This window comes from Tachyglossus aculeatus, chromosome 6 (genome assembly GCF_015852505.1).
Source record: "Tachyglossus aculeatus isolate mTacAcu1 chromosome 6, mTacAcu1.pri, whole genome shotgun sequence".
Classification (NCBI taxonomy): domain Eukaryota; kingdom Metazoa; phylum Chordata; class Mammalia; order Monotremata; family Tachyglossidae; genus Tachyglossus; species Tachyglossus aculeatus.
This window is the reverse complement of record NC_052071.1, coordinates 27,955,519-27,982,360: the sequence shown is the minus strand read 5'-3', so window position 1 is coordinate 27,982,360 and position 26,842 is coordinate 27,955,519. Positions and strand designations below refer to the sequence as shown.

At 40.0% G+C, this 26,842-nt stretch overlaps 1 protein-coding gene across 2 annotated transcripts in view; it reads right to left on the bottom strand.

The window, feature by feature from the left end:
- Positions 1 to 26,842, bottom strand: part of PASD1 (PAS domain containing repressor 1) — a 106,301-nt gene that overhangs the window by 42,523 nt on the left and 36,936 nt on the right. For both annotated transcript variants that reach the window (XM_038748490.1, XM_038748492.1), the window contains exons 2-5: positions 9,133 to 9,189; positions 8,555 to 8,709; positions 3,538 to 3,629; positions 1,358 to 1,447 (exon numbers count right to left, since the gene is read on the bottom strand). In XM_038748490.1, coding sequence (XP_038604418.1) covers positions 1,358 to 1,447; positions 3,538 to 3,629; positions 8,555 to 8,709; positions 9,133 to 9,164 — 369 coding nt within the window. In that variant the 5' untranslated portion in view covers positions 9,165 to 9,189. The remainder of the gene's footprint in view (positions 1 to 1,357; positions 1,448 to 3,537; positions 3,630 to 8,554; positions 8,710 to 9,132; positions 9,190 to 26,842) is intronic.

The window sequence follows — 26,842 nt, the reverse complement described above, 5'->3', positions numbered from 1 at the left end:
CAAAAAAAGGGCCGCATTCTGTACACAGAAGCACTTACTACCATTGATTGATTGCTTGATTGATTGATCAAGGCTGTTACTGCTTATCATTTCACAACTGACATTGTGGTGGAATTTTTGAACTGAATTTTCCAGTTATTTCTTTCCCAGTGTGTCTATCCTCCTCCCACCTTTAAGTTTGTGAGCTGCCGTGGATTAATAATAATTATGGCATTTATTACAAGCTTACTATGTGCAAAGCACTGTTCTAAGCGCTGGAGAGGTTACAAGGTGATCAGGTTGTCCCATGGGGGGCTCACAGTCTTAATCCCCATTTTACAGATGAGGTAACTGAGGCCCAGAGAAGTTAAGTGACTTGCCCAAAGTCACACAGCTGACAATTGACGGAGCTGGGATTTGAACCCATGACCTCTGACTCCAAAGCTCTTGTTCTTTCCACTGAGCCATGCTGCTTCTCATATATATCATGATTCCTTATTTTTGTGTCCCTCACCCCAGTTTTGATTGTAGAGCGATTGTCATAAAATAACCTGTTCTCCCTCCACCTTAAATGGTGAGCTCCATGTGGGAAAGGGACTGTGTTCAATCTGATAGCATTGTATTTACCCCAGCACTTAGCACAGTGCTTGGCACAAGTTAAGTGCTTAACATATGCCATTATTATTAAAATCACAATGCGTGCAATAAATAGGGATGGTAAGAATAGAGAGATTTGAATATCTCTTCATAAAATGAAATGTATTCTAGAAATCTCTGTATTTTCAACTGAATATACCTGGCATGTTTTAGAGGAATTAGCTCATGATGTGTCTCATGATGTTATAACTCAGTGGTATGGAAAAAAATATTTGGTCAATGTATTTAGTGTAACCTGAAAATCCAATTAATCACACACTAATGTTTATTTTTTCATGGAACAGATATTAGATAAAGGTAGGACCACTGACCTATTTACCCTATGTGCGGGACCATATAACCATTAACAGAGAAACAAATATACGACCCATTAGAATTATTTAAAGGAAGTTCCCTATCAGGCATTTTACATTTAAATCCAGTTACTTTTGCCAGGATGAAGTAATTACTGGTTCAATTTTGGTTTACATTGCCTATGTGAACCAATAAGGCAGTGGGATCCAATAGTAAACTAATTGTGTTTATTGTGTGTAGTCAACTATGCCTGAAGATAATTGCGATTTCAATATTTGAGCTCACCTGTGAATACAGAGGCATTTAATTTATGGCACTTTGGTACCTACCCCAAATCTTTTCTATCAGGGAAATACAAACTTATGAGAAAAAATTTAATAAGAAGAAATATAACCTCCCATTTCCCTGTTTTGATTTTAGAACTTACCGGTAAATGGCCAAGAAGAGATGAGACACTATCAGATACATAAATAATAATTCCATCTGTGGTAAGTGCAATTAGAAATCCATCCAAAGCCTAAAGGAAAGACAGAGTAGTAATAATAGTTTCTAATAAATCAACAAGGAAATGTGAGACATAAAAAATCTAATCATCCAATATACATGGTTAGTCCTTTTAACATTAAATATCAATAATACACCAGTTAATTAAAATTGAATTATAATGCATTCCACCTGGAATCTAGTTAATATCCAAATACATGTCAATTTATAAAATATTTCCAAATGTGTTTTTATGATCAACAAAAAAGTCAAAATCAGTTTTATTTTGATGTCAGTTCAAATTTCATTTTGACTGTTTTATCTTAATTGCAGAAAAGCTATTTAAGGTAGATATGTATGGGGCTTTTTCATTCGTTAGAATTTTCTGTTATTCATATTAATGTCTATCTTGGCCTCTAGATTGGAAGCTTGCTATGGGCAGGGGACACATCTGCTAATTCTGTTGCATTGTACTGCCTACTGCCCCAAGCACTTGGTAGGGTGCTCTGCACATGGTAAATGTTCAATAAATATGATTGATTGATTTATCAATGTGTTCACTGAAAAGAGCATTTCCTCAACCATATTCAGCAGCAAAAGCTGAAATTGAAGCTGTTATTGATAGGAATGAGTCAGAAAATGCAAGGTTCCTTAATGAAGACCCCAGAACCGGCGTGGAAATAATCAATTCTTAGTTCAATAATCTCCTTCCTACAGTTCTATTTTTCTTATTTCTTTATTGCTTTATCTATGGCTTCAGCACACCACAACAGCACAAGCCCCCTAGACAAGCCTTGAACCAACAGACCTGGCTCAGCTTCCCGAAAGCAAACAGCTCAGGAAGCCCAGTGCACTTTGGCTCCAGACAAGACAAGGGGGCAAAAGAGAGCACAGTTTCAGGTGCAGAAAACATTTAGCACTGCAACACAAGAGGACCACTTTTTGTGTGTCCAAATTGATTGGATTGCCGATCTCGCATTGGCATTTTCAGCCACGCATGCAACTCATAGGTGAACCATTACAATAGTACTGTGTGTGTGTGTGTGTGTGTGCGTGTGTGTGTGTTCCTCAAACTAAGTTATTTAACTATAACAATGTAAACCAACATGAAAGAAGCTTCCTGAATGGACGTCAATGTTGTTTCATAATTGAGCAGCAAAGATGAGAGGTGAAAAAGACCCCTTTCATCTGCCCCAATCCTCAATTTTATCACTGTTAATTCTGTCCTGTTTCAATTAGAAGGAACAATAAAAAACATAGAGACCAAGTTATCTTGGGATAGATTGATTCTTGTGCATAACCAAACCACATAAGTGCTGTGAAGTTTCTTTCTTGGGAACTCTGTTCAGAGTGAAGCTAGTCTGCCCGGTTTAATTCAAACCAGTTCATTTGGCAAGTAAAATTCCCAAGCAGTACAAGCATTTCCAAAGAGAAGTCATTATATCCTAACAGAAAAAGAAGCAAGGTTGGAAGGTGCAGTAGCTCTTTCAATCATGAATGAGGATGGCTTGGACTGAAGTCTACTGAGTCATAAGGAATGAATGTACAGGGTGAACACAGAATTGTGGATCACCAAATCTCACCAGAGGACAATGGGACACCAACTAAAGCTTGAGGATGGTGTAACCCAAACAAACAAAAGGATGACACTACTTCATATGGAGAAATATATGGAATTCAGTAACACAGGAAGGTGTTCAGTCAGAAAACAATCAGCAGATTCAAAAGGTGTTTGGATAAACGAATGGATAGGTGGTATGTAATGAGCTACTAGAAAGAAAGTTAAGAATATAGAGCATGCCTTAAACAGCCAAGAATTTTTACACGAGCCCAAAGAAAAAAGAAATTTAGCAAAAATATGGAAGCAAAGTTTTGTTCCTTGAAGTTACAGTTTGTGTTTGACAAAAGGAAGCTGAGGCAATTTCCTGATAATTCAAGGAAATACTCTGCAAATTGAGGAAAAAGGGAATCGGGAGGTCTGTTGAAACTGTCTACATTGATTGACTTTGACAAATAATTATTTAATTTTATTATGATTAAGCTTTATGTCCTTTCTTTGCTATCCAGATTCATTAGCAATTTCATAAATCCCATAAAGCGTATGGATTTTACATTATGGCTTACCTCTAACATCAACTGGGTGAATTCCTCATTGCTAAGGAATGAGGGTTTCCAGTCTTGTCTGATTTCGCATGCTTCTGATTGGGCTGTGATTTCTTAAAAGAAAAAAAAATACATGGACTAACATCACTCCTGTTAAAGAATAAAATTTTTTGACATTACATTCAGTATTTTACAAATTGTGATAGTGCTGAGAATTCTAATTCTCTCAGAGAATAATGGTTTATTTTTTAATCTAGACCTCACCATATTCAAAGCCCAGGGCAAAATATCCCAAACAGTCCCTGACATCTCAGAGCTCATAGGCTACTTTATCCACAATTGATGTTTCCAGAAATATCAGGTCATTCCATTGCCTACACCACAAAGTGATATCATGTTAGATTTAGATGGCGCTCCAAAGAGGAAATCAGAAGAGAGTCATGCAGTCTCACCACATTAAATGAGGGCTTTTTCTAAGGAGGCTTCTTTGTAAATTAACTGAAGATCAGATTCTGGAATTGATTTTAGTAAAACCGTGATTTCACATCCTATAGCTTATTATTACTTGGTCAAATATGGGGATAGATACAAGGATCTGACTGCCCAATAAATTTCAGCTCACATATGAATGGCATATTTTTTATTGTTATATTGTACTCTCCCAAGTGCTCAGTACTTTGTTTTAATTTGCACACATAAGTGATCAATAAATATGATTGACTAAATAAATATGCTTTCCTCTCACCACAGCTTCATCTTGAAAAAAATGTTGTGTTAATGCTTGGCCTCCAGGTGATTCCATTCCTCTGACAATTCAAAGTCTTCCTGCTATTCCACATTTTAGAAAGCACGCATTTCAAAATGGGCAGAAGATGGCAGCAGAATAACCAGTATTCTGATTTCGGGAGAGACTGAAGTTAGACCTAAGCAAGAACTTGAGGATTGGACCCTGCCTGGAGCCTCATGGAGCTCCATTTGTTTGGCACGATTTGTCTGTTCTCTCTCCTGGTTGAACCAGATAACTTCTTAAGGTCTCTTCTAGAACACAGCCTCATCCTACACCGTTTCTGGATTGTGGTCAGATATCCTGAATGTACACAGGAAAGGTGATCAGGGACAGAGAAATAATTGGGAGGGGATGTATTACTGAAGTCTGCTTCTTTATCCTTTTACTGTGAAATCCTATGGGTTTTGTCTGAAAAGTCAAGTTTTAAATTATTTGAAAGCTTGGCGATTGGTCCTACCTGGCAACTGATAACTTAGGGAGACTTCCCACCAGGTACTCTCAGTTCTACCATAACGCTTACTGTCAGTGCACATTTTGGCTAAGCAGTGTTAAGGAATGGGAGGATGTTTTCATCTGATAACACAAGCCTATTTGGGTACAGCATGCCACAGTGTTGGAAGAAACAGTTTGTGCACTTATGCATAGTGCTGGAAGAGTTGGATACTACGATGCAAGTTCTCTTTAATACAAGATTTAAAGGAACGTAACCCATGTGTTATAGGAGAACTGAGGGTATTTAAATACTTCTTTGATACTACGAATCCTGTTCTTTATATTCTAGAGAAGACTGAGGACCAAGAATTGCTTTTCTACCAAGAACCTTAATATTTCACATATGTTGAGCTCATTTCTCTCCCCCTACATAAGTAAATCTTGTGCATCCTTAAAATAGGGGTAACAATCTCATTCCCTATGCACACAGCATTTGCACTCAATCAATCAATTGTATTTCTTCTTCTAGACTGTGGGCCCGTTGTTGGGTAGGGACTGTCTCTATATGTTGCCACTTGTACTTCCCAAGCGCTTAGTACAGTGCTCTGCAAACAGTAAGCACTCAATAAATACGATTGAATGAATGAATGAATTTACTGAGCACTTACTGTGTGCAGAGCATTGTTCGAAGCACTTGGGAGAGTATAGTATAAGAATTGGTAGACATGTCCCCTGCCTACAGTGAGTTTACAGTCTAGAAGAGGAGACAGATACTAATATAATTAAATAAATTACAGATACGGACATGAGTGTTGTAGGACTGTGCACAGTGGTGGTGAATAATAATAAAAATAATCATTATTATTGTACTTGTTAAACACTAACTTTGTGCCAAGCACTGTTCTAAGTGTTGGAGTAGATGCAAGTTAATCAGGTTGGACACAGTCCCTGTCCCACTTTGGGCTCACACTCAATCCCATTTTTTACAGATGAGGTAACTGAGGCACAGAGAAGTTAAGTGACTTGCCCAAGGTCACATAGCATACACGTGACAGAGCCGGGATTAGAACCCAGGTCCTTCTGACTCCCAGGCACATGCTTCATCCACTAGGCAATGCTGCTTCTCAGTAAACTAAGAGAAGTCAGGAGGGAGATTCAAAACCCCGCCTTGAGTGGAGACCTGATGCAGTGCCTTAGATAGCCTGGCCACCCTGAGTAAACAGGATGATGCAGAAGGGAGTGGGAGAAGGGAAATGAGAACTTAATCAGGAAAGGCCTTCTGGAGGAGATGTGCCTTCAATAAGGCTTTGAAGGTGGGGAGAGTAATTTGCACACTTGTTGCCATATGCTATCCTTAACGTGCTGGCCTAGTGCAGTCCAATAATAATAATAATAATAATGATAATAATAATGTTGGTATTTGTTAAGTGCTTACTATATGCCAAGCACTGTTCTAAGCACTGGGGTAGATACAAGATAATCAGGTTGTTCCACGTGGGACTCACAGTCTTCACCCCCATTTTACAGATGAGGTAACTGAGGCATGAAAAGTAAAGTGACTCGCTCAAGGTCACACAGCTGACAAGCGGCAGGGCCGGGATTAGAACCCACGACCTCCGACTCCCAAGCCCGTGCTCTTTCTACTAAGCCACGCCACATCTCATATGGGCATGACCCAGGAAGGGATAGGAATTAGTCAATGTTATTTACTGTGCACTTACTGTGTGCAGAGCACTATACAAGTGCTTGAGAGAATACAATATGATAGAGTTGGTAGACAGACATGTTCCCTGCCCACAAGGAGCTTACAGTCTAGAGGAAGGGCTTATAGCTTAGAGGAGAAGCTTACAGTCTCGAGGAATGACTAGGAAAAGTTATTAATGATGTGTATATGTCTAAAATTCTGTTTATCTATTTTGATGCTATTGATGCCTGTCTACTTGTTTTGTTGTTTGTCTCCCTATTCCAGACTGTGAGCCTGTTGTTGGGTAGGGATTGTCTCTATCTGTTGCCAAATTGTACTTTCTGAGCACTCAGTACAGTGCTTTGCACACAGTAAGCGCTCCATAAATACGATTGAATGAATGAATGAATAAAAGAAGGATGTGTGTAGACTGGATGGAGGCCCTACATATTTTTGAGTTGCTTTTCCAACTCTTATACTATACTCTTCCAACTTCTCACTTTCCAATCTTCTGGGTAGATTTATTCGGCAGGCTGTGTTCAGATTGATTGATTCATTCATTCATGTATTCAATCACTTTTATTAAGCACTTACTGTGTGCAGAGCACTGTTCTAAGAGCTTGGGAGAGTACAGTAGAACAATAAACAGACACATTCCCTGCCCACAATGAGCTTACAGTCTAGAGTGGGGGAGACAGAAATTAATATAAATAAATAAACGTCCTGCCTCTGGCCTGGAATACCCTCTTTCCTCAAATCGTACAGACAATTACTCTCCCCCGCCAACAGCTTCAAAGCCTGATTGAAGGCAAACCTCCTCCAGGAAGTCTTCCCTGACTAAGCCCCCCTTTCCAATCTCTTGTTCATGCTCTCTTGGACAGGAAGGGGAGTACAGAACTCAGAATTTCATATGCACTCTCACTACCTCTTTGAGAAATACATATGGCATAGGTATACTTATCCCTGATTTACAAATGGGTAATAAGGGACCCAGAGAGGCAAGATTCAAACTCCATTCTACCAACCTCAGATTTCTGCCCTTTTCCAATGCAGCCTATTCCTCCTTTCCATTTGGAAATATGTGCACTCCAAAAGTGTAGGACCAGAGTCAGGAGTAGTAATTACAGAAGTGAAAAACATTATGGTAATATTATTAACTTTTAAGCTCTGGGTGCTGTGGCTTAATAAATTGGCATAAGTTGATTGCAACCAGTACTCATGCTACATAATTAGTTTCAATTGCAAATTAGATATTACAATTAAATTAGTGGTATCAATTTAAATTCTAGTGTCTTTGAAGTGCATGATTAAAAATTGGTGATTTGCTTATGAGCCTTTATGGATGTCAATGTTAAATAATTTTATCTTGCAGACAGCCCCATAATGGCCCACTGAGTTACCACTTTGCCCTCAACCCAAACTTTGTAGGATGAAAGATAATAAAATAAAGCTAGATGTTTCTATTGGTCGGCCAAATTATATTGGCCCTAAGCTATCTACAAAACTAAAATAACTGGTCATGATAAGTGCACATTTTCAAAGGATTTCATGGTGGGGAAAAAAGGCAGTCTAGTTTTAATCAGAAACTGCTTTGGATAAACCTGCTGGGTACAGTCTTCTCATAGATTGTCCCATGCAGGCAAAATTCATGTTCTGGGAATGGTCTGCTGCCAGTCTCTGCAACCCAAATAACAGTCAATGTATCTGCTTGACTATCATTTCAAGATTCCCTTCTTCCCCACCTGTGAACCAGACCTGTTCTGTTCTGAAAAAACAAAGGCCTCTTCAACTTCACAGTGGTGGGTTGAAGGAAAGAGTTTTATTTACCACTTCCATTTCATGAAGTGCCTGCCTACTGTTGACTAACATCCCAGGATGCTGCTTTGTGGCTGACCATCTAAGCTCTTGGAGGACAGGGATCACATCTCCCAACTCAATCAATCATATCTACTGAGTGTTTACTGTGTGCAGAGCACTGTACTAAGCACTATAGAATGGAGTTGGTAGGCATGTTCCCTGCCCACAATGAGCTTACGGTCTAGAGGACTGTAGTTCAATTGCCCTCCCTGAAGTACACAGTAAGCACTCAATAAATACCATCGGTTAATTGAAAAACACACCAGATTCCCAGATACCTTTTTGTTTTTGTAAGAAGTCAATGGTCCTCTGTAGTATTGTAGACTTGTCCATCTTAAGAGGGTGGCCATGTCCCTGCAGCATTGTGCAGAGTTCCTTAATGAGGACATTGAACTGATCTCTCCTTTTCTTCTCAGATTTGTTGCGTGAAGCCCTAAATTGATCACAACACAAAGAGAGTTTAATAACTGCCGGAAACAGGGTACATTGGAACCAAACTCTAGCGGAGACTTTAAAGAGGTGTGAGGTTGACTGGGAAATGAACCAGGAACAGTTATTTGGAGGTTGCTTCCATGACCACAGTCCCATGATAATAAACAGGTACACTCACAGTCACACAAGTTCTCAGAAAGACCACTGAGTCCTGCAATTCTAATTCAGGTATCCTATCCTTCAAAGGCCACAGACCACACTGAAAAGCAATAATAAGTGTTTTAGGAGCTGTGAACCTGCACTGGATCTCTAGGTTGGGCAAAATAGATTCCATTTTTCACCATAAAAAAGCAGAGGATTCGAAGGCAAGTGCAATTCTACACTGTCACAGTCTCCCAGATGCAAATGAGTTGGGTGTACATACCTCTTTGCCCTGTCCTTTTCATCTTCATCCATCAGCTCGTTTACACAACACAGGATTCTAAATTGAAAGAGAATGATATTTTAACATAAGAATCCAAATTTGTTGGGCTGGTTTGCCACTTTTCTTCTGTAAATCCCTGCCTGTAATACAGTTAAGCTCGTGACTTACGTATCAACTTTCCCAAAGATTTTAAAGTGTTCCAAAGACACCACCTCAGTAAATACCATTAAACCACTAATTGGAGTGTGAAGAAGGGACAGTTAATCTTAGTTTCTTTATCTGGGATTAACAAAGATAATTTCCAATAAAGTAGCCCGTGTCTTCTGTAGCTTAAAAAACAAAAGAGTACAGTTACACAACTTTTAACTGAGAAGTAAACTAATTACAGGACTAATTCCACACCCTTCTGTAGGTTTAATTGCCACTGACTTCAAAAGAAGTTAAGTAAATAAACAAAGAAAGCTGGAGGACCCAGGCTTCATCCCAAATTGCTTAATTTCTCGTCTAAGAAAAAGAAACAATGATGCAAGCATTATCAGAGGAATCTTTAGGAAACCCAAGGGGTCTTTCCCTCTCAGCTTTACTGAGATCTAATCTTAAATGAAGGTCAGGAAAATTTTGCACAGGAAGTATCGTGCAGAGCAGTGAGGAGAGAGCATGAAATGTGTTTGTGCTAACTTTCAGGAATTCTTAAGCAAGGCATTGTGGCACATGCTTCTGATTAATTAAAAAAAAGGTAAAAACAGAACTCAAGAGGTTGCTTCATTTAAATATCCTGAATATGCAGGGCATCTGCTGTTGGAAATAAAATTCAGGCTCTAAGGAGGGTTCATACAGAGGTATCAATCAATCAATCACTGGTATTTCCTGAATGTTTAGTAGGTGCAAAGCACTATACTAAGCAGTTGGGAGAGCTCCATTCAACAAAGCAGAGAAGCAGCATGGACTAGTGGATATTTTTTTTCCTGTAACTACTGAAACACTCAGTACTCAATAAACTATAAAATGAAAAGCGCCATGACCTAGTAGATAAAATCTGGGTCTGGAAGTCAGAAGGACATGGGTTCTAATCCCAGTTCTGCAACTTGTCTGCTGTGTGACCTTGGGCAAGTCACTTAACTTCTCTGGGCCTCATCTGTAAAATGGGGATTAAGATTGTGAGCCTCATGTGGGACATGGACTCCGTGCAACCTGATTACCCAGTATATACTCCAGGGCTTAGAACAATGCTTAGCAAATAATAAGACCTTGACAAATATCATAAAAAAAGAGCATGGGTTTGGGAGTTAGAAGGTCAGGTGTTCTAATCCCGGCTCTGCCACTTGTCTGCTGTGTGATCTTGGGCACTTCACTTAACTTCTCTGGGCCTCAGTTACCTCATCTGTAAAATGGGGATCTAGGTTTTGAGCCCCATGTGGGATTGGGATTGTGTCTAACCCACTTTGCTTGTATCCACCTCAGTGCTTAGTATAGTGCCCAGCACATAGTAAGTGCTTAACAAATACCATAATTATTATTCATTCATTCATTCAATCAATCGTATTTATTGAGTGCTTACTGTGTGCAGAGCACTGCTTTTAAAGTACAAGTCAGCAACATATACAGATGGTCCCTACCCAATAATGGGCTTACAATCTAGAAGGGGGAGACAGACAACAAAACAAAACATTATAAGAAGCAGTGAGGCTTTGTGGATATAGAGCACAGGCCTGGGAGTCAGAACAATTTGGGTTCTAATTCCAACTCTGCCACATGCCTGCTGTGTGACTGGGCAAATCACTAGACTTTTCTCTGCCTTAGTTCCCCCATCAGTAAAATGGGTATTAAGAGTGTGAGCCCCTCGAGGGACAGGGACTGTGTTCAACCTGATTAACTTTCATCTGCCCCAGTACATGGAACAGGACTTGGCACATAGTAAGCACTTAACAAGTACCATAATAATAATAATTATTATTAATGAACAGAGTTGGAAGAAATGTTACCTGACCACAAGGATCTTACGACCTAAAGAAGGAATTTACAGTCTAGTCTAGTTTACAGACTATCCCTAAACCATTTAATAAGTTGTAGAATCTAAAATTTTTAAAGGCATTCTGAAACAATCCTTGAAAAATATAACGGAGCAAAATTCAAAATTCATGCAGGGAATACATTTCATAAGGTTGGTATTCATTCAAAAATGCAGTTATGACACCAGTTCTGGTTCTGTAAATAATGAAATGACATCCTGAGTTGATACTGTGATATGACACCTTAAATGACACCGAAATGTAATACCCGTTATGAAGTGTAATGTAATGTAACGTAATACTGGATGTTCTCACTTTTCTCTAGTGTAGGGGTCAAAGTTTAGAATTGATTTTTGAGGAAACTTGCTAACTGCCAGTGCCAGGAGGTTTTCTATTTTATTACATGAAAGTCACTGGCAGGAATTTCCTCTAAGCACTGGTTTCAAATTTTGGATGTGTGCCTTTTCATTTTTTTATGGTATTTGTGAAGCACTTACTATGTGCTAGGCACTATACTAAGGTATACTGGGTAGACACAAGCTAATCAGGTTGGACACAGTCCATATCTCACATTGGACTCACAGTCCTAATTCCCATTTTACAGATGAGGTAACTGGAGCAGAGAGAAGATAAGTTTATTCATTCATTCATTCAATAGTATTAAATCATATTTATTGAGCATTTACTGTGTGCAGAGCACTGTATGAAGTGCTTGGGAGGGTGCAATATAACAGAAAGTGGACACATTCCCTGCCCATAATGAGCTTACAGTCTAGAGGGGGAGATGGACATTAATATAAATAAACAAATGAATTACAGATAAATGACGTGCTCAAGGTCACACAGCAAATGGAGGAGTTGGGATTAGAACCCAGGTCCTTCTGACTTCCAAACCCATATTCTATTCACTAGGTCATGGTGCTTTTCATTTTATAGTTTATTGATCACTGAGCGTTTCAGTAGTTATGGAAAACAAAACAGTTTCTCATTCTCTTCCCTCAGCTGCCAACTTCCCTTGAAGTTTCTTTCCATTCCAGGAAAAGGTGAGCAGTTCTGAGTTCCTAGAAGACCTCACCCAAACTAGCTTTAATATCAGAACTGCACTTTAGATACTAACTCAGTAGCAACTGTTCATGTTGCCTTATCAATATTCTGATGGGGGTGTGACCTGCCTTACCTGTACTCCTGCTCACAGTGGAGAACTGGAGTTTTCCCCTAAATTTACTTTATTCTACATGCCATGCCCCAAAGGACTGCAGTTCTGCATTGCAAAAGCTTAAAATTTAAGGGAGGGGAGTGGAGAGAAATGCAGAAATCTTCCCCTTTACCCTTGAGTTCTTGGATACCTAAGAACATTGGAGTACAAGTCCCCACTCCCTGGAAGATAATTGGTCAGAAACCCAGCCTGACCACTAATAAACTCATTACACAAGGGCTTCTGGGATTTTTACCAAAAAATACTCAAGTAAATCAATGCATTTGAACACTGAGACTGTTTATCATTTTATGACCTCCAGTTCTCTTAGAAAGTCAAGCATTTATGGGTGCATAAATATCACCTGCCTTCCATGTATACCAAAGCCAGAGAATTGGATGGGAGTTTTTGGCTGGCATTACTCAGTTTAGTCTTGAATCACTCTAATCTCAACAACCCATCTCTGAATTAGCATGTTTATTTAGCTTGAGCTTCGTGGGACACTGAAATATTCTACGGAATTTTGATTTTCCATGATCAGGAAGTGCTGGCAATGCAATTCTTGCTTTTCAATTACCATCTCTTGCATCTCAAAGTCACTCACCCAACCAGCCAATTTGTGAAGGTGTTGGTTAGCCATGCCCTGAAATGACCAGTCTCTCTGAAGGTTCCCACCAACCTAACAATTTTTAATATTCTAAATGTCTGCACTAATTGCCCAGAAAGAGAAACAATTCTCATGGATCAGAAGGATGGTAGTGTCCAGCACTTAGTATAGTGCCTGGCACATAGTAAATGCTTAACAAATGCAGGAATTATGAATGATAAAGGATGGAGGGTCAGGGATAGATGGATGAATGAATAAGGAGGGAAGGAAAGAAGGAAGATCCCCAGCCTGGTTAAGTTTATAACTGGATGAAAATCAGGCACTTTTGTGTGTCCCCTTTCCCATTTCCCACTTCCCTCCTGGCTTTTGGATGTTTTCCAAAAACCCTAGGCTCCAGGAGTGCTGTCACCTTTTCTCTTTTGTCCATCACAGATAGATGTAATACTAATAATGATAATAATAATAATAGCATTTATTAAGCTCATACTATTGCCAAACACTGCACTAAGTACAAAATAATCAGATGTGCAGATATCAATGAATCAATCATCTATATTGAGTGCTTACTGTGTGCAGAGCACTGTATTAAGCACCTTGGAGAGTACAGTATAACAGAATTGGTAGACGCATTTCCTGCCCACTACAAGCTTACAGTCTAGATACACAGTCAAGAAGGTGACGGGAAAGGTAAATTTCCATCCTCTGGACCACCAATGGTGGGAGAGATTCTGGGCTGCTTTGCTGGATCCCCAAAACAGCCCCCCACCAGACAGGAGCCTGATTGAGATTAGGTTCTGGGTGAGGGAATGAAGGGGGATGAGGGTGAATGAAAGTGCTTGCTGGGGTAATGAGGACCAGAGTGTATCCAGGGAATTAAGGCTTGAAAGTGACAGGTTAGAGCTGGTATGGGTAGATGGATTAGCAGGTTGGTGTTTTTTTTTAAAGGGAATTAGGGGTATGGGAAATGGAGGAATTGGGGGATTTGGCAGATTTTCTTGATCTTGGATTAAGTGTTCTCAGATTGGGGCATGGATGAGATAGCCTCTAGCTCTGGCTTTTTTTTTTTTTTACCAATCCCACTCCACTCCTGTTCTTTAAGCACAACTTGGTGCAACATTTTCATAACAAAAAATTTGACCCTTTTAAAATTTTGAATTTGGCTCTTCATTTTCACTCTTCTTCATTCCTCTGTTTGCTAAACTTTTCAAAGCCAGAGATTCAAGAGTAGCCCTGACAACAGGGATAGAATGAAGTTTTTGCTTCCGTGGCTGTCTTCATATCCTTGTGATTTCACCAACCGAGGGATCTCACTACTGAATATGCATGCTCTTTGACCTCGGCAATGTTTTCATGTCACATTGCAGGATCCTATTGGATGACACCTTTTTTTGTTAAGATCATGAAGTGTTGACAGTGCATTGCGTGCTTTGCCTCAAGTAATTTTCTGATCTCAGAGTCATTGCCATCAAACCAGTCCTGGTGGTGTTGGCCCATATTCTTAAATGGTTGCCTGGTAGACAAAATCTCATAGAGCTACCCATTTACTTGTGACATTAGATGAGACAGATGGGGTCTTTTCTCCAAAAATGCAGATGTGATTTGGTCATAAACTTCTTACACTGTCTTGATTCTCCACGTATATGACTGTAAGCCATCTGGATAGGTTTGTTTTTGATAAATCACTCTGGGATGCATTGGTTTTTTTGATAAGAAAAGTTTAGGTTGTGTTAAAGGGTTGTCAGTCCATCATTCATCAAAAATAACAACATTCTCTTCTGGGTCTCACTGTTGAAGTCATTACAGTTGTAAAGATTTCTGCCTTAGATCTTTGTTATTTCCATTTTATTTTCTCAGTAGTTAGAAAATCACATAGGGGACTATAAGCAGATATGTGTGTACGCATATTTCAATCAATCCATTGTATTTATTGAGCACTTCTGTGTGCAGAGCATTGTACTAAGCATTTGGAAGAGTGCAATATAAGAGAGTTGGTAGACACATTCCCTGTCCATAGTGATTTTACAATCTAGAGGTGGAGACAGACATAAATATAAATAAATAAATTATGGCTCTGTACATAATACTGTGGGGCTGAGGGAGGGGTGGATAAAGGGAGCAAATCCAAGTGCAAAGATGATGCAGAAGGGAATGGGAGAAAGGAATTGAGGGCTTAGTCAGGGAAGGCCTCTTGGAGGAGATGTGCTTTCAATAAGGCTTTGAAGGTGGGGAGAGTTGATGGCCTGACAGATATGAAGAGGGAATGTGTTTTTGAATAGATGAATATGAACAGTTAGGTTTCCTATACCTTCTGTTGCAGACAACACGTGTTGTGTTCCTGCTGTGTCTGACATCAGGTGGATGTGCAAAACTGTATTTTCCAACACCACACAGTGTCATTTCCAGACAGATGAGCATCGTGGGAAGAATGTTCCCTAACTCTTCAATAGCATTCTACCCAAAACACATAATGAAAATATGTTTTACAGCAGAACTGGCTGTACACACACTGATTTATACTAACACAAGGAAGATAACATTTAATCTGAAATTCTCCAAAGTATTATGGTATTAATAAGAAATAATAGAGGAAGAGTGTCCAGGATTGCCATTCCCAAGAGCAATTGGACCAAAACACTTTCTGGAAGATTTTTTTCTTTGCAGTTTGAGAAAGAACAAATTAGACAAATTAAGGGGAGTAATACCTGGGCTTAGGATTTTTTTTGTTCTTCAGATTGACTAATTCAGTCACTTAAAACCTAGTTTGGGGAATGCGGCAGATAATCAAGAGGCAGCTGGGATGAGGTGTATACTTTTACAAGTCCACACCCTTAATCCTTCAGTCCCAATAGTGCCAGAATGGCAGAACACAACAAGCCTAATAACTCCCTAACCAGCCTCACACTGATCAGAATCTACTCCATAAACAAGGGCTGTTGCTGATCATGTCTGCTTTACCACTCCTAATGCTCCAAGAAATATTCTCACTTGTGGTTTACCCCAAAGAACTTGCAAAGCTATGCATGATATCGCTGGTTAGTAAACCCCTCATAAATTTAAAAATGCTGCAGGTCACAAGCATGAATTTATAGATCCAAGAATATTTTTGAATGAAATATGTAACCAGTGGATCACGCTCAGGTTTGTTTGCCACCCCACAGTAAAATTCAGGTGGTCGACAAAATTCATGCTTAGAGCCTCTGGTAAGGAGGTCAGAACCACCTGACTACTTTTGGGGTGCTAAAATTGAGCCAAGGTGAGTCTCCTAGCTAGGAGGATTACTCCTGTACACAGTAGTCTGAGCAAAGAGACTCAGGTAAACAGATGAGGAAAAGGAAGGTAATAACAACTGTGGTATTTATTAAGCCTTACTATGTGCCAGGCACTGTACTAAGGGCTGGGGTGAATAGAAGCAGATCAGGTTGGACACAGTCCCTGTCCCGCTTGGGGCTCACAATCTTAATTCCCACTTTACAGATGAGGGAACTGAGGCACAAAGAAGTGAAGTAACTTGCCCAAGGTCACACAGCAGATGAGGGGCAGAGCCAGGATTAGAACGCACGTCCTTTAGACTCCCAGGCCCGTAACCTCCAACCAAACGGAAGATAGCCTTGACCCAGTGTTCCTTCAAGGCTGAGTCCAAGAAGGTCCAGTTTGAAGAAACGGAATGAAGACCACAAGGAAGAGAGTTGGGGTCACTATAGACTAATGACCCATGTTTTCCATCCTCCTCCCTCTGTTGTTAATACAGAGGTCCGTAACTAGCACTTCCAAGACCGGTTGACTCTCCATCCTGGACAGCACTTGGAAACTGCGTTCATGCACTACCTCTCCTGGGTTTCTAATGGAGAAACTGTACTATTTTTTGATGATATCATCTGGGAAATCGGAGCATACACCCTAGTGACCCAGTGAACATTTAAACAAACTATCTCACGCTTTGAATGAGCTTTTCTGTTGGTGCCAGCCTGCACCAGTGTCCCTGGTCCTGGATCAAGTAGAACACCCAGCCCGTCCTTTCAGACAGGGCGGTGGCACAAAGGTTACAGGAGGATAGCCCAGAATTCTGCTGTACATAGGAGCCAGGAAACCACACACTCTCTTGATTTATGTGCCCTAGTTCTAGAAATCAGCATTACGGAAGTCCGGAGGCAAAGCTCCTTATTATCCCCTTCAACACTCAACAAGATCATTTGGCCCAAAATTATAGCTAATTCAGGTGGTAAATTAAATTATTTTCCCTTAAGGAATTCAGCTGCACTTTAGGTTCCTTGTAAATGTTATGTTCATGTTTCAGCAGAGAGGCCCAGGCCTTATAAACCCCGACTCCAATGTATATCTTTTATACGTTGTCTTTCAAATCAATTCTGAGGAGGTAAAGGAGGATTCCGATCAGCAACACAAAGGGAATTAGTTCTTACAGAAACCCCTTCCCAACTCCTAAAGGGGCTCTGGTTAGGGAAAGGTTTCATTTCCAGCTATTTAGGTAAGCTGAGGAAAACACAGTGAAATCATTTTTAGAGCATTTTCTGGAGGTGAAATTGTGATAAGGAAAGGCTTCCATCACAGGGCCCAGGTAAGCACCTAAGTAACATTCCCCTCGAGACAATTTAGCATAGCCAGGCAAAAAAGAAAACATCCATATTAAATTCATTGTTATATCTTTGACTTCTATTATTTCCATTTTCAACTCAACTCCCTGACTGATGTCTTCAACAAAGAGATTCTAATGACTTCAATCGAAAGGAATTCTCTTTGCCTTACTGTTTAGATGTTCAGCTCTAATTCTGTGACACGATCATTCTGAGCCTGGGGATCATGGACGTGGCAAATTTGCTTGGGGGAGCTCATGGCTTCTCACCAAGGGTTTTTAATTTCTAACTTAGTTCTCAGGGATTTTCACGATGGAATAATCATCCTGAGGGGAAAATCCCCGGGACGTAACCTTAACTTACAAGCACTCTAAGGAAGCCATGGCCCCAACACAAGTTTCCTGCCACGCAATCTAATGGAGAAGCATGTTCTCGTTCTCCAGGCCCTGACTTGTCAGGGATTTGACACTAACTCATGCCATTTTCCCTATTTTTCCAACCAGTCGACTTTCAAACACCCTGAACTGAAAATTTAAGGGATCCCTGAGCTTTCAAGCTTGGGGTATCAGGATTGCAACAATCTGTTCTCCCCAAGCAGTTGTCAACTCAAATGTGGGGAAGAGAGTGAAGGCTGACTCTTCAGGATTTTTCCTGAAGCAATAATTCCCCAAGAATCTGCTTTTAGTTTACAAAATGTCATGGCAGCCACAGACCTTCTCTCCCCATCCCCGCTCCATATCCTACTTTGCTGACACTTGGGGATGATGTGGAGTGGCTACATCAGCTCAGGAAATACACTGTCAGAGGCCTAGGGCTCTGGCTTCTAATTTGAGGACATTCCTCTATGCTTTCTACCTCGCTTCAGATTAAGAAATGGGTAGTTTGTTGTTTGAGATTGGCAGAAGGCAGAACAAGGTAATGAAAAACTCTGGATTTGTTTGTACATATCAGGGACCATGTGAACAGCTGACTGATAGGCCCACTTATATCAAGCTGTTTGCTGATATGCAGAATCAAATCGAAAATTCATAATGAGCTACTAAAATTACCAAGAGATAAAAGGATAATAAACTGAATGAACAACCAACAGTAATGTCCTATTTTTAAATGGCATTTATTAAGCATTTACTATTCACCAAGCACTATACTAAGTGCTGGGGTAGATACAAGCTAATCATTTTGGACCCTGTCCATGCTCTACATAGGACTCACAGTATTAATCCCCATTTTACAGATGAAGTAACTGAGGCGCAGGGAAGTCCAAGGTCACACACCAGACAACAGACAAGTGGCAGAGTCAGGATTAGAACTCAGGTCCTTCTGACTCCCATGCCCGTACTCTATTGACTAGGCCATGTTACTTCTCTAGTTATGTGAAAAGACTGCCAAAAATGACTAGAGTCTTCCAAATTGAAAATTCACACAATGAAAAGCTTTGGTAAGGGAAGGTGAACTGCAGATTGCACAAAATTCAGACTGGTCTATGAGTTAATGTAGCTTAGAAAGCTGTTGGGAATTAAAACAATGCTATTAAAGAGAAGTCTTCTTGTAACTTGAGGAATCCTAATCAGGAAACTCTTGTGGAATGAAACAAATGGAAAAATAACAAATGGCATGCAAGCTAGAAACATTTATAATGTTAAACTATTTAAAAAGTGGGGGCGTTTGTGACCAATAGGAAATGATATAAAGTTTTCATACTACCTCAGGGTCATACATTTGAGCTCCAATTTGGATAGTATTTTTATTTAAGCATTTAGTACAGTGTGTCACCCCCAGTGGGCACTCAGTAAATACCATTACTTTTTCTACTAAGATCTTTGGGTATTTGGTATTGGGGTGATAGCCTTAGTTAGTTGAATTCCAAGTTGCAAACTTGTTCTTCTATTAAAAGAGGATTAACCAAACACCTCTGCATTAACATCTCTTAAAAATGGACATGGATTGTTATCAGAAAGCGACTTTAATTTTTTTCAACAGTTTGATTTTTTTTCGAGTAAAAATCTACACTTGGCTTCCTTCTCTATCCATTTTGCTTTCTCCCTAGCTTGTCTGCGTACTTATGTCACTACTGAGACACAGGAGAAAAAAGTCACGACTGACACACTTATGGTAAAATTGTCAATTGCAACCCACCCACCGTGGACCCAGCTGGGGGCATGCCTGCCAACTGCAATGGGTCCTTCCAAGCCACCCCCTGAGCCCAGATGTTGCAAAGAGCCATTCACACGGCACAAGAGGAGCCTGCCCTGTATTCATTCATTCATTCAATCAATCGTGTTTATCGAGAGCTTACTGTGTGCAGAGCACTGTACTAAGCACTTAGGAAAGCGCAATAGAAAAAATCCCTGCCCACAACGAGCCTATAGGGGTGGAGACAGACATCAATACAAGTAAACAGACATCAGTATAAAGCACAAACTAGTCTGTGGAAACATCCCCATGGCTCAGTGGAAAGAGCCCAGGCTTGGAAGTCAGAGGTCATGGGTTCTAATCCTGACTCTGCCACTTGTCAGCTGTGTGACTTTGGACAAGTCACTTAGTTTCTCTGTGCCTCAGTTACCTCATCTGTAAAATGGGGATTAAGACCGTGAGCCCCATGTGGGACAACCTAATCACCTTGTACCCCCCAGTGCTTAGAACAGTGCTTTGCACATAGTAAGCGCTTAACAAATACCATTATTATCCCACTTAAAACATCCTGCTCTCCCCCATCCCAGGAAGCATCATTGGATACCACCCTTTCAGTTAGTTTAATGAGAATTTTAATTTTGATGAGCAATCTTACATGTTACATTCTCTAAGCCTTCCTAAATAGGAATGTCTGAGTAAGGCGAGAAGGGGAAGGATAGGGCAGTGACAGGTGAAATTTTGGTAGAGTGACAATATGGCCAAAAAGGGTTGCTCTCCCCACTCACCTAGTATGACTAACTTCAGTGAGATTTTAGATAGGCTCTGGATGGACACTGAGAATACTGATATCTAAGAATAGCTTCCCTCCTCAGTAAATCTCATATTATTTCAAACATACTATTTCTCCTTATTTTGCCTTTGATAATCCTCTGCTAACAAAATTTATGATATTTCTTTGGCAGATCAACATGGCCTAAGAGAAGCAGCATGCCCTATTGGAAAGCCCTGGGAGTTGGAGGACTTGAGTTCTAATCCTTACCCTGCCATTTGTCTGCTGTGTGACCTTGGGCAAGTCACTTAACTTCTCTGGGCCTCAGTTCCCTCATCTGTAAATGGAGATTAAAACTGTCAGACCCACTGTGTCCAACCTAATTAACTTGTACCTACCCAGTGCTTAGTGCAGTGCCTAGCACATAGTAAGTGCTTAAAAAATACAATAAAAAATGAAAATGAGAACTTCCAAAGATGAAACCAGTTAAGTTAGTTCACTTAACTTCTCCGGGCCTCAGTTATCTCATCCATAAAATGGAGATTAAATCCTCCTCCCTCCAATTTAGACTGTGAACCCTATGTGGGACAGGGATGGTGTCCAACCTGACTATCTTGTATCTACACCAATGCTTAGAGCTTAGAACAGTGCTTAACACACAGTAAGCACTTAATAAATACCATAGAAAATGAGTAACTTGTTTGGGGATGAAATGGTAGCCACATTAAAAAAAAACCAACCGAGCAAACAATATTTTAAAACCTACTAAAATGAGGCTGAATACAAACAATCTAACCATCATCTCTGGACAGCAACGACCTACCTAAGGCATACCAGCCTATTTCCTCATGAATCTGGCTCAGTACCCACCACTAGAGCCAAGGAAAATGCCTCAATGTCTCCACTGGATATAGTCTTCTAAAACACACCCTTAAAAGAAGTTCCCCTACTGGCACAGAACCACATTCCACCTTAAATTATCCAAGCCTGTCTCTACATATCCATTTAATATGTGATTTCTGTATTTATTTTGATCATGCTTTCCCCCTCTATTGCGAACATGCTGAAAGTAGGCACCAGGGTATCCTATACACTGTTACCTATCTGTAGGTAACTTTGTCTGAGAACTAGCTCTTCTCAATGACATTTTTTTCTAACCCATAGGTAACCTGTAGGTAGTCAGCCTAGAAAGCCTGAACTAACAGGTAAACAGAAGATGTTCTTCACTGGCAGATGCTCCCTGCAAATATACCACACATATTCAGGGAACGCAGATGTCAGGAAGCAAAATCCTAAGTATCTCGAATATATTATGAGTGAAGAAACAAATAAAATAGCGTAGTCAAAAATTGCTACCAATAACCAGATTGAAAATAATCCAAATAAATGAGAGGTAGTAATGAAAAACAAATATGAAGATGGGGCTTGTCTACTTTTATTTTTAAAAATGCCAGTCTAAAACTTCACACTTAATAATAAAATATTCTTCCCTGGATAGTACAATTATGAAATTATGTTCTGGTGGTGGTGGCATTAGTTAAGTGTTTATACGTGCGTCAAGAACTAAACTAAATACTGGAAAGAATATTCTCTGTGGTATCCAAGCCGAGTTTTCAAAATAACAGAAAATTTCCCTAGTCATTCTAGTATGGCAACATGGCTTAATTCTTTGCAAGAAACACTAATTTGGATTCTCTAAATTAATTGATTTAGGTAACAATTGCCAGCTGTGTGACTTTGGGCAAGTCACTTAACCTCTCTGTGCCTCAGTTACTTCATCTGTAAAATGGGGATTAAGACTATGAGCCCCCCGTGGGACAACCTGATCACCTTGTAACCTCCCCAGTGCTTAGAACAGTATTTTGCACATAGTAAGTGCTTAATAAATGCCATCATTATTATTATTATTACTATATTTGCGATAGATATTTTTAGAAGCTTCAGTAACTCTTTGCTTGTCCAACGGTAAAATTCAGTAACGAATATTCTGGTGCAAATCTGGTTCAATTCTGATGTATTCAAGAGACAGGGATATCAAAATTTTGGATCAAGTGGGATACATCTCCAATTCTATACTTACCTATTTACTGAAACAAAAGAAGAACAGGCCAGTAACTTAACTTCTGTGCCTATTTTCTTATTCGTAAAATGGGGTTTCAATACCTAGTTAAACTGTGAGCACCGGGGGACAGAAATTGTGTCCAATCTGCAAATACTGTATCTACCCCAGTGCTTAGTTCATTGCTTGGCAGATAATGTTACACCCTTCACAAATACCAAAATTATTATTATTAGTTATAACCCATCTTCACCAATTTGGAATCCCCCAAATTTCAGGGTTTGATTATTTGCTATTGCTACTGGCAAATTTAAGACCACTGGACTTTTTTCCAGTTAATCAGAGGGATACCCTAATTTACCTGTTCTTTGTATGAATTTGCAGGCTTCAGAGACCCTTATTCTACAATTATAGAATAACAATTCAGAAAACATTACTGCATTATTCATATTAAATATTTGGGCACCAAGATACCTGATATATACAAGTTTCTTCAAACCCTGGGTGGCCAGGAGGGATGAGAAATAAATTAGCACGACTGGAGAAACACCACTTCCCTTGGAGTTCACAGACCAGGGAGTGGAGTGGAGTAAAAGAATCCCCTGATGCGACTGAGGTGTTGATTCTCAATGCCATTCCCCAAGTTAGCCTCAGATCCAAGGGGAAGTTGCTACCCTGGGCAGAATGTTAAAAATTAGGACTTCCTTGTAATAAAGATTATCTGGGACCCTAGTGGATAGAGTACAGGCCTGGGAGTCAGAAGGTCATGGGTTCTAATCCTGGCTCTGCCACTTGTTGGCTGTGTGACCTTGAGCAACTCATTTCACTTCTCTGGGCCTCAGTCACCTCATCTGGAAAAATAGGGATTGAGACTGTGAGCCCCACTGGGGAAAGGACCGTGTCCAACCAGCTTTGCTCATATCCACCCCAGTGCTTATTACAGTGCCTGGCATGTAATAAGCACTTAACAAATACCATAATCATTAATATTAATATTATTAGAAAGTATTTCATTAAAATCACATAATTTGTCCAGGAAAAAAGGCACCACTATATTTCTTCTCCCTGTCAGATTGCAAATTTCTTGAAGGGTGGGTTGTGCCTACCTAACTCAATTGTACATTCCCAAGCATTTGGTACAGTGCTCTGCACATAGTAAGTGCTCAATAAGTATTGATTGATTGATTCTCCCACTCTCCTCTCCCCTTCTATATCAGGAGGGCATCTCTAAAAATACCAGTGTGTACAGGGCTGGCTTCAGTGTGTACAGGGCATTTCACTGCCCTGATGTGGGGTCAAAAGGGCCATTGCCTGCAAATCTCATGATTTCATCATATCACTTGCATTTGCATCTCATGCAGCATACTGGTAGCATATTCAACATTTTGTAAAAGAGCTTTTCTCCGTCACTGCCCTTGACCAAGATCTCTGGGTAGCTTGGCTCTGAAAGTGGGTCCCTTCTACCCAGGCACCGTCTTGTAGAGGGACAATGGTGGAATAATCCATGAGAGAGGTCACAAAAGTGCCATCTCTGAGAAGGGCTGGGAGGCCACTATTTTGGGAAGGTCCCACACAGTTACTTCCTGCTACATGGCACCCTAAGAAAATGGCTAAGCTCACGTACATCTGAGGCAACCCAGAGAAGAGAGGAAAGGGGAAGGAAAAAATAGGGAAAGCATCATCATCATCGTCATCAATCGTATTTATTGAGTGCTTACTGTGTGCAGAGCACCGTACTAAGCGCTTGGGAAGTACAAGTTGGCAACATACAGAGACAGTTCCTACCCAACAGTGGGCTCACAATCTAAAAGGGGGAGACAAAGAACAAAACCAAACATACTAACAAAATAAAATAAATAGAATAGATATGTACAAGTAAAATAAATAAATAAATAAATAGAGTAATAAATATGTACAAACATATATACATAAGCATGAAAAACCATGGACTACTACCTCTTTTAAAACCATGTTCTGGGCAGAAATGAGGCTGGGAGAGTCCAACCCATTCTAGGTACAAAGGGAGTTAAATTTGTGGGCTAACGGTTTTGTTTATTTTCTTTAATGGTACTTGTTAAGTATTTACTTGTGCCAATCACTGTTCTAAGCACTGGGATAGATACAAGATAATCATACTGGACACAGTTTATGTCCCATATGGGACTCACAATCTTTATCCCCATTTTAATAAGGATAATAATAATAATTATTATTATTATGGTATTTGTTAAGCACTTACTATGTGCCAGGCACTGTACTAAGCCTGGGGTGGATACAGGCATATTGGGTTGGATACAGTCCCTGTCCCAGATTGGCTCACTGTCTCAATCCCCACTTTACAGATAAGGTAACTGAGGCACAGAGAAGTTAAGGGACTTGTCCAAGGTCACACAGCCAATATGGCAGAGCCAGGATTAGATCTCAGGTCCTCTGACTCCCAGGCCCACGGTCTTTCCATTAGGCCACGCTGCTTCTCTAATGTGTAAATGTGCTTAATGCTATTTCAGGTGCTATGGGAGGGGCAAGAGAGCCTGGAAGCTCTTAGAGAGAAGAAATGACTGTGTGGTTTCTCTCATCTAATAAGTTAAAGGGCTGTTTCATGCTATCTTTAAACTTTCCAGTGTTACCATTCCAATGACAGAGACGAAAAAGTAGACCTTTGTTTTACCTAGGCGAAAAAGAATGTTTCTGCTGTGCCTGACTTACAGGAGAAGGAGGATTGATCTGAGGTGCTTTGATTATGGATTCTATGCACCTCCCTTTGTCATCTGTGCTCCAGAAATTCAGTTCTGAATATAACCCAAGGTAAAATGTTTTATCTAGAATATATACCCCTGGTAATGGTTTTAAAGGTAAATCATGTTTAAATGAATTTGGCCATGGTGTTAAATATTACAGCTCCTCCCCAGAGAAAATGTACATCAAAAAAAAAAAAAGAGTTGTGAATTTTGATTTTCGGGATCAAAGGCATAATTTTACAGTTCGGGAGCAATATATCCTTATAACATACTTTGCACAGGTTTAGTAGGTTGTCTGCAGGTGCAAGACGTAAAGAATTAGGAGAATTTCTAAAATGGCTTATTTGATATGGAGAGAGGCAAAGTGACTACTAATTAGTCACTACTAATTATTGACTAATGCTCTGGTGCTTAGGATTTAGAAAGATATAAGCCATTCATTCATTCATTCATTCAATCATATTTATTGAGCACTTACTGTGTGTAGAACACTGTACTAAGTGCTCAGAAAGTACAAATCGGCAACATATAGAGATGGCCCCTACCTCACAATGGGCTCACAGTCAAGAAGACAGGCTCAAAGTCTAGAAGACGGGCTCACAGTCTAGAAGATTGTGAATCCCCTCCCCACTAAAAATAAAAATCCATCTGGCCTTATAATGAGGTTAAATCATTTTCAGACACCTCTAAAATGCTCCTATACAATAATGTACACTAAATATACATTGCCCCATGATAACACCATTCATCTCCTTCTAGCACACCCAGTTTCTCCTAACCTCCACATCACCACATGTGGGAACACTTTTGGCAGCCAAATAGAGTTTTCCCTCAAATTTCCAATTAAATAGCACCAAAAGGAAGGGAAACAACAGACAGATTTTTGGTAACTAACTCTACTGTCTGATTTACTTTGGGACTTGGGCAGTGCTAACTTTTTACAATAATTGCCTATTAAAATTTTCCATCCACATTTAGGAAGATGATTTCATCATGGTTTCCTGAATGCTGAGGGTAAGGCTTGACAGGAAGAAACTCCAGAAAACAGGAATGGATTACTCCTACCATCTGGTATCATCAGATTGAAAACTGCATATGAAGCATGAAACATGACACAGTACAGCTCTATCTGTATATGTACACACATACTCTACATGTGTGTATATATACAATATCTCTTCCACCCCAAAGCTCCTCATATCTCACCATGGTGATGGGTAGAAGAGCCAACAGTGGTAGAGTGCCTGCTGAGCCTATGCCATCAGGGGTGATACTTGTCTGCTGTGTGACCTTGGGCAAATTCCTTTACTTCTCTGTGCTTCAGTTACCTCATCTGTAAAATTATACTACTACTATTAATAATACTAGTAATAAAAATAATAATAATGGTATGTTAAGCACTTACTATGTGCCTAGCACTGTACTAAGCACTGGGATAGATACAAGATAATTGGGTTGGACACAGTCACTGTCCCACATAGGGCTGACAGTCTTAAATCCCCATTGTACCAAAGAGAGAACTGAGGCACAGAGAAGCAAAGTGACCTGCCCAAGGTCACACAGCAGACAAGCAGTGGAGGTGGAATTAGAACCCAGGTCCTCTTTCTCCCA